Here is an 8,527-nt window from a genome sequence, read left to right as displayed (position 1 = left end):
CTTCCGCCGCGGCGGCGCGGCGGTTCCCACGGCCTCCGGGAGGCGCGGCTTCCTCCACCGTCCATCTGGAGGGCCAAGGCCCACCCGGCTCTGAGCCAGTGTTGGGGGGCCCGTGGGCTCCCCTCCACCCACATCGGTTAGGAGCCCCGGTTCTTCCGATGGGTTAGGTTTGATTATCCGTGTCTACAGTCGGATTGCGGGTTGGGGAGCAGAGTCTTGACCTGTAATCAGGTCCTCGATTAGGATCATAGGAGAAAATGCCAACAGCGCCCAACCCGCTCAACACTATGTAAATGTGGGCACATTTTGGGAATTGGGAGATGAAAACCCAAATGGGAATGGGTGGTGGCTTTTCCCTCTATGCCCTCTCATCTTGCTGTCCCTCCGGCCAGCCTTCCACCTGGGCAAAGCGGCTTGTTATTTTTGCTCTTTCAGGCCAAGTTCTAGTTTCTGAACAAACATCTGACATCTCTAAGTTCCACTCTGTGTCAGTCATTATGCTAAGTTCCTTAATGCTGGTTATTTGATTTTCCCCAAATGAGTGAACTGAGGTTCTCAGTGGTCAAATCTATCCCACTAATTTTCCCTTTAAACTCTGAGGCTTGCACTCCTCCATCCAGTTGATTCTTTGGTGTAGGTCACACCCCACACCAAAATTTAGCTCATCCAGCCGACCACCTGCCAAGTCCACTCAGGAAAGGCTAAGAATGGAATCTGGGATGTGAGACCACGTGACATGGAGAGCTGAAGCCACCTAAAGGGGACAGCCGTTTAGATAAAAGTCCCAATGGTGTCAGATCTTACTATCATAAGAAACTATTTCACATAAAAATCCAAATCAAAGCCGGGCGCTGGTGGCTCACGCCTGTAATCCTAGCTACTCAGGAGGCCGAGATCTGAGGATTGCGGTTCAAAGCCAGCCCGGGCAGGAGAGACTGTGAGACTCCTATCTCCAATAAACAACCAGAAAAGAGGAAGTGGCGCTGTAGCTCAAGTGGTAGAGCGCTCGCCTTGAGCTGAAGAGCTGAGGGACAGCGCCCAGGCCCAGAGTTCAAGCCCCACGGCAGACAAAAAAAAAAAAAATCCAAATCAACTCATTTTGAAATGTAGCATCTGATAGGGCGCTGGTGGCTCACACCTATAAGCCTAGCTATTCAGAAGGCTGAGATCTGAGGATCATGGTTCAAAACCAGCCCAGGCAGGAAAGTCCATGAGACTTTATCATCAATTAGCCACCAAAAAAGCCAAAAGTGGAGCTGTGATTCAAGTGGTAGAGCATTAACCTTAGGCAACAAACCTCAAAGCCCTGAGTTCAAGCCCCAGACCAACACCAAAAGAAAATCTGTCCATGCCCATACAAGCAGTTTGCCTCCTCTCCCAACCACTTATAACCTGGCTTCCCCTTTCCTCAGAATCCTTCCCCCTTAATGGTCCTCGAAGAAATCACTTTCAATTAAAGACATTAATATGTTTGTCTCTACCAGCCCAGGAACTCTGCTTCCCACATCTGTAGCACTCCTCCCTCTCGGGAATGCCAACCACTTTTGCAGCACCTATGAAAATTTTGCCCAACTACTCTGGAAAAGGAGAGCACTTCACAGGGAGTTGACAGAGAAGACCAGAGTTGTTTTGTTGTGGTTTTTTTTTTTTGTCAGTCGTGGGGCTTGAACTCTGGGCTTGGGCGCTGTCCTTGTGCTCTTCAGTTCAAGGTGAGCACTCTACCGCTTGAGCCACAGCACTACTTCCAGTTTTCTAGCGGTTTATTGGAGATAAGAGTCTCATGAACTTTTCTGCCCGGGCTGGCTTTGAACCGAGATCCTCAGATCTCAGTCTCCTGAGTAGCTAGGATTACAGGCGTGAGCCACCGGCGCCCGGCTAAGACTAGAGTTGACTTGAGTCCTCACCTCACAATTTGCTCGCTGGATGGCGTGAAACAAATTCACTACCCCCTGCTATAAGAAGGCATTGAGAGCCGCCCGCGTGCCAGTGGTGCACGTCTATAATCCTAGCTACTCAGGAGACTGAGATCTGAAGATGAAGGTTCACAGCCAGCCCCCGGGCAGGGCTGTGAGACTCTACTCTCCAATTAACTAACAGAAAACTGGAAATGACACTGTGGTTTAAGCTGAAGAGATCAGGGACAGAGCCCAATCCCAAAGCTCAAGCCCTACAACGGACCATAAAAAAGAAAAAGAATAAGAAGTCACTGAGAAGATGCAGGGGTTTAATTCCTAGGTGGAGATCTGCGGTGGAATGTCAACTATTTTGCCCACTGGAAGAACTGACATTCTCTGAAGTACCAGCCCACTGGAGAGTAACTACACTGCACAAATCAATTTTTTCTTTTTAATTGGGAAACCAATGTAACAAACTTAGACTCATTGAAAATGAAATCAGTAACTAAGACTGCAGGCCCCATCCCCAGCCAGCACCGAGGCCCCTGTTTGGCCTGACACCAATTCCTCAAGCCCCAGAAAGACAACCATATCAAGAAACCAGGGTCAACCTTGGGGCTGCTTCTCTGTACTGCCACCCCCCTTCACCCTCCCCTCACCCGACACCCATACCCTGGATCAGCAGGCAGGGTCTAGGCCAAAGGAAAGAAGAGCAAGGTTCTTAGGGCTGCAAAGAATCACGGCCACATTCCACCCTGCTTGAAATACCATATTAGCACAGCAAGAAGGAAGATTGGCTTGCTCACCCACCCGCGCCCCCCCCCTCCCAAAATCCACCCCAGACAGAAGGCAGCCTTACATCCCTTAATCAGCAACAGTGAGATTCTAAGGTGCCAATGGGGCCCCTAGTGGTATCACCAACCCAAGAGATTACTGCAAAAGGTTCAGAGGCTGGAGGGGGAGGGCTGGTGCTTGCCCACCCCCTGCTCAGCCACTGCTCTCAAGCTTGGGCCTGGGGGGTCCTCGCTGCCCCTCTCCCCTTCAGATCGTCCGTGGCTGAGAAGCAGTCCTCCTTCCAAAGAAGTTCCAGGAGGGCCTTTTTCTCCCAAGCCTGGGAAGGAAGGTGGTCTGTGAGGCCTGGGATGGCTACACCAGCTTCTTGGCTTCAAAGAAGCTCTTGAGGTGCCGCATCTGCCAGACGCCAATGGCCACCAGGATGAGGGTCTGCAGAATGGACCACCACAGCACCCGCTGGTTTGTGCTCTCGCTGGTTTGCCGGAAGCGCTCTTCTCGCCACTGTGGGGGAGAGCAAGGGTGAGCTGGATGGGACTCAGGCTGCTGGGCTCCCAATCACCAGGATGCCCCAGCCCTGGCATGCTGCTCTGCCACCGATTCCAGCCAAGTGCCGGCAAAGACTACCGGGGAATGGCCAGATGACTGCAGGCAACCTAATGATCTCTCCCAAGTCTGTTTCCTCATGTGTCAGGTAAAGCCTTCACCCAGGCCTCCCTGATGTCCAGCGGGGATAAGGTAGCGGTGGAATCACCACTGGACAGCCATTCCGTGGAGCATTCGAGCGGGCTGACATTTAGCCCTCTGTCCACGTCTCTCTTAAGATAATTGGGTTACCATATGGTGGCTTAGAACCTTAATTTTTTTTTTTGGTGGGGGGGAGGTCAGACTTGGGGCTTGAACTCCAGGCCTGGGCGCTGTCACTCAGCTCTTCAGCTCAAGGCAAGCTACGTGCCACTTCCTGTTTTCTAGTGGTTTATTGGAGATAAGAGTCTCATAGACTTTCCTGCCTGAGCTGGCTTTGAGCCATGACCCTCAGATCTTAGCCACCGGAGTAACTAGGATGACAGGCGTGAGCCACCAGCGCCTGGCTTGGAGCCTTACTTTTACCTCTAACTCTTCTTGCAAAGAAAGCAGAGGAAAGCTGGGCACCGGTGGCTCATGCCTATCATCCTAGCTACTCAGGTGGCTGAGATCTGAAGATCACGGTTCAAAGCCAGCCCAGGCAGGAAGGTCCGTGAGACTCTTATCTCCAATAAACCACTAGAAAACCGGAAGTGGCCCTGTGGCTCAAGTAGTAGAGCGCTCGCCTTGAGCTGACGAGCTGAGGGACAGCACCCAGGCCCAGAGTTCAAGCCCCAGGACCGACAAAAAAAAAAAGAAAAATGAAAGTAGAGGAGCTGAAAACCCAGGGCTGACACTGAGCAGTAGCTCTTCCTATGTAGGAGGGTCACTACCCAGAACACTAGAATTGACACTAGAATTGCTGGTATCAACCACTGGACTTGGTAATTCCCACCCCACCTGCAATGCAGCATAAGTAAGCCACCCGAGTGTCTAGAAAATGTACAAGGCAACTCCTGGCTGACCTCGCCGGAGCACTCACCCGCTGATAGTTCTGCTCTTTTTGGATCTGCTCCACCTGTTCGACCAGCTGTCGCACTCGTAGCTGTAACTCACTCAGCTTGTCTTTAGCAGCAATTTCTGCATAGTCGTTGGCATGCTCACCCACCTGGATGTCCAGGTGAACTCTCTGGAGACAGACAAAAGGAGTCATGGGAATCAGGTAGCCCTGATCCATCTCCCAGTACTAGAGACTGACAGAGAACCTCTCCACTTCCCTTCATGTGCTCATCCAGGCAATAGATTGAGGCCTCCTCAGTATCCAGCACTATGGGGCTCTAGGCAAATAAGAGGGAACAAACCTGGCTGATATTCTGCCTGATGCACATACACCATTCTCTAGTCTGTGGGTTCCACACCTAACATACTCACACAACTTCATACATATGTGTACAGACACGTATACATGTATATTAACGCATATGCGTTGTTTTGTTTTGTTTTGTTGTCAGTCCTGGGGCTTGAACCCAGGGCCTGGGCACTGTCTCTGAGCTTCTTTTGCTCAAGGCCAGCACTCTACCACATGAGCCACAGTGCTACTTCTGGCTTTTTCTTCTGTGTATGTGGTACTGAGGAATTGAATCCAGGGCTTCACGCATGCTAGGCAAGCACTCTACCACTAAGCCACATTCCCAGCCTGCACATGCATTTATATGTAAAGCCCTATATCTGTACTGAACATATACAGAAAATTTCTGGTTGTCTTTCCCTAAACACTACTTTACAACTACTTACACGGTATTTACCAGTTGTTAAGATTATAAAACATCTACAGATGACTTGGAATGAATTAATTATATGAGGAATCAGTCATCCTAGAGAGCCAGCGGTCTTAGAAGACACCACCATTTACCTCATACCAGAGGACCAACAGTCTCCAGTCCTGACCTGGAGAGAGGTCAAAGGCTTCAAGTTTCACATGGGTCCACTTACCAGCATGCCTCCAGCGAAGAGGGAGAACTTGGTGGAATTGGAGTGAAGACAGATCTGGTGCTCACCAGGGGTGTGGGAGGTGAAGGTGAACCTGCCCTCAGAGCCATATTGCCGGGCCAGGATGACCTGGAGACAGGAGAGAGGCCTCACCCAATGTTACTGGGGGATGCTTAAGGCTCTAAGTACCACGGAAGTTGACAGAAGAGCCTTAGGTACCTCACAACACTAAAAGAAGATACCCAGCAAAAAAAAAATGGCTAATGCTTAGTGAAAACTATCAGGAGCTCTTGAAGCTGACAAGTGACCACTCTTGGGAAGAAAGACTTTCAATTTTTTGATGTGAGTTGTTTTAAGAAATGAGATGGGCGGGGGCTGGGCAGGTGGCTCAGTGGTAGAGCGCTTGCCTTGCATGCCTGAGGCCCTGGGTTCGATTCCTCAGCACCACATAAGCAAAAAGAAAAAAGCCGGAAGTGGCACTGTGGCTCAAGTGGTAGAGAGCTAGCCTTGAGCTGAAGAGCTGAGGGACAGCGCCCAGGCCCAGAGTTCAGGCCCCACCACCAGACCCAAAAATAAATAATAAAAAATAAAACAAAGAAATGAGATGGGCGCTGGTGGCTCACGCCTGTCATCCTAGCTACTCAGGAGGCTTGAGACATGAGGATCGAGGTTCTAAAGCCAGCTGGGGTAGGGAAATCAAGTGACCCTCTTCTCTCCCACCAGCAGAAAGCTGGTAGGGGAAGTCTTGCCTTGAGGGGATAGAGCTCCAACCCTTGATGAAAAAAAAAGGTGACAGAAGGTGACAGCAAAGGCCGGTTTTTGTTTGTTTGTTTTCTTTTCCTATCCTTATCTGTCAAAATGATAAAAAGCTGCTCCTCCTTCTCGGAAAGCGGTGGGACCTGCCACAGCTTTCGAGGTCTCCCATCTCCAGGAATCCACCCATCCCATCACACGTAAATACCCAGGGATACGGCTTAGGGGAAGTAACTGCCTCCTCCTCCTCCTCCTCCTCCTCGTGCCCTTGGCCACTCATCCACCCCCAGAAGTGGTGGGAGGCCGGTGGGAGCCTCGTCCACACAAGTTGTGGGGGGGGCAGGCCTGCACTGGAAATCCCGGTATCTTCCCACACCACCCACTGTGTCTGGCACTTCCGCACGCATGGCGGAAGTAGCGGGGCTGGCCGGCGGGGCCGGGCTCACCTTGTCCTCGGGGTCCTTCACCTCCACGAACATGCCGAGCCCCGGGGTGGCCGGCTGGTACTCCTCCCGCTGCTTGTCGTACAGCTGCGTCCGGTAGTTCCCTGGGGCGAGGCCGGGGTGGGGTGGGGGGGGGCGAAGCTCCGATCAGGAGTTGCGGACGGACACGGCCCCGAGAGGCCCGATCGTCCCGGGGTTCCCCCCCACACACCGAGCCGCCAGCCCTCCCCCCGGGCCCTCCCCGCAACCCCTCCCCCCGATCCCGTCCCCAACTCTGCCCGTCGCCCGCGCACCGATGACCATGGTCTCGTCCGGAATCTCCTCGATAAAGCACTTCTTCTCCGTCTCCCCGATGTGGAAGTACAGCGCGTTGCCGCGGGTGGCAAACCAGAGCAGCAGCGTCAGGGCCCGCATCAGTTTACCCGGCCCGGTGCCCGGTCGGATCCCGACGACCCGCACACCTTCCTCGGCAGCCATCTTGCCCCGCCGCCTCCTATTCCCCGCGCATGCGCAGCCGGCCGAGCCACGTCGCCCAGTCGCCGCCGCCGCTGCCGCTGTGTTTGCCGGGAACACGAGTTCTATATTGGTTGGACTACAAATCCCAGGATGCCCCCCGCGGCCACCGCGCGTCAGTACCTGATTGGGGCCCGGCTTCTCCCTGGCACCAAATTGGGGGCCATCTAAATGGGAAGTGTCTTTCCTTTGTTAAGCTAGCCGGCCGCTTGAGGGTGGGTTGCCAGATAGGGAAACTGAGGCAGATCGTTTCAGGTGGCAGAAGTGATCTGGACGTGTCTCCGAGGAGCATCTCCCATTGATGGTATAGCCGGGTTTCCCTGTTGGCGGGACCTGTGTGGCTGAGGCCGGGGCCTTGGCGCTGAGCCACACCTACTGCTGGGTTGTTTGTCTCTGTTGTTTTGGCCCTTTTGCAGATAAGAGTCTAGCTCCTTTCTGGGACACCTGGTGGTCCTGTTTTTCTGCTTCCCAGTGTAGCCGGGGTGACACCACACCCAGATGGCGTGGCTGGGATGGAATCTAGTGGATTTTTTTTTTATTTTTTTGCTGCCCAGTCTGGCCTCAAAACAAGATCCTCCCAATCTCAGTCTCCTAAGTAGCTAGGATAACATGTGAACCAACAACTGGGCAGCAGGCAGTTAAAAACAAAAAAACAAAAACCCAACCCTTTAATAACTGTGTGGCACAGATTCAAAAAGCCATGGCTTTCCTTTACCATTTAATGATTCCCAATCCCCCCTTTGCCCCCCCCCTCCCATGCTCTTGCAAATCCATTTTCTCCCTGGCATGCAGGGCTACCTCCCACACAGACATCAGCATGCACTCTGCTCCAGCCCTAGTGGTTTGTTTCTGACCGAGGTCCAGTACCCCAATGGCTACATCCCAAACAATTTTGGAGCTTTGACAGGTGGTCACCTCGAGATTTGGAGAACTCAACATTTGCATGCAATCAGCAGGAGTCTGGGTCTGCCTCTCTTCTCCTTCCTGGATTTAATTAATTTAATGAAATCCTTCCTGGATTTAATTCAAATTGCAAGGCGCTTGGGTCGTTTGCCTAAGTTAGTGCTTTATGGTTATGACCATAAAGGAAGGAGACTTAGGGCTGGGAATGCAGCTTAGTGGTAGAGTGCTTGCCTAACATGAATGAAGCCCTGAGTTCAATTCCTCAGTACCACATAAACAGAAAAAGCCAGAAATTGTGCTATGGCTCAATTGGTAGAGTGCTAGCATTGAGGAGAGAAAGGCTCAGGGACAGAGCCCAGGCTCTGAGTTCAGGGCCCAGGACTGGCAAAAAGAAAGAAAAGAACAGAAAGAGAGAGAGAGAGAAAGAGAGAGAGAGAAAGAAGGAAAGAGAAATGAGACTTAGGGGTTGGAGGTGTGGCTCAGTTGGTAGAGCACTAACCAATGAGTGAAAGCAGTAGGTACTGAGTTCGAGTCCTGTCTTGGAGCTAAAAAAAAAGAAAGAAAAGAATAAAGGAGATGGAGGAGGCTCTTTCTTCCTCCTCCTCCTCCTCCTCCTCTTCCTCCTCCTCTTCCTCCTCCTCCTCCTCCTCTTCTTCTTCTTCTTCTTCTTCTTCT

General features: G+C 52.0%; 1 protein-coding gene across 1 annotated transcript; it reads right to left on the bottom strand.

Annotated features, from left to right (window-relative positions):
- Window positions 1-2,322: 2,322 nt before the first annotated feature.
- Window positions 2,323-6,955, bottom strand: Tmed9 (transmembrane emp24 protein transport domain containing 9). Its single transcript, XM_013016065.1, has 5 exons — window positions 6,730-6,955; window positions 6,440-6,540; window positions 5,244-5,369; window positions 4,294-4,440; window positions 2,323-3,191 (listed from the first exon to the last, which is right to left on the bottom strand). Exons 1-5 carry the CDS (start codon window positions 6,911-6,913, stop codon window positions 3,042-3,044), a joined length of 708 nt encoding a protein of 235 aa, XP_012871519.1. The 5' UTR covers window positions 6,914-6,955; the 3' UTR covers window positions 2,323-3,041.
- Between the last annotated feature and the right edge of the window lie 1,572 nt (window positions 6,956-8,527).

Source organism: Dipodomys ordii, unplaced genomic scaffold, assembly GCF_000151885.1.
Source record: "Dipodomys ordii isolate 6190 unplaced genomic scaffold, Dord_2.0 Scaffold29, whole genome shotgun sequence".
NCBI classification, from domain to species: Eukaryota; Metazoa; Chordata; class Mammalia; order Rodentia; family Heteromyidae; genus Dipodomys; species Dipodomys ordii.
Note: the sequence above shows the minus strand (reverse complement) of the source record. Positions and strands in the feature narration are given on the sequence as shown.

Bases quoted from the DNA above. Each gene is read 5' to 3' on its own strand.
- Tmed9 (XM_013016065.1), bottom strand. From the start codon at position 6,913: ATGGCTGCCGAGGAAGGTGTGCGGGTCGTCGGGATCCGACCGGGCACC. The intron at 6,541-6,729 runs GTGCGCGGGCGA...GCCTCGCCCCAG, and splicing joins GGACGAGACCATGGTCATCG to GGAACTACCGGACGCAGCTG. The intron at 4,441-5,243 runs GTAAGTGGACCC...GTCTGTCTCCAG, and splicing joins TCTTCGCTGGAGGCATGCTG to AGAGTTCACCTGGACATCCA.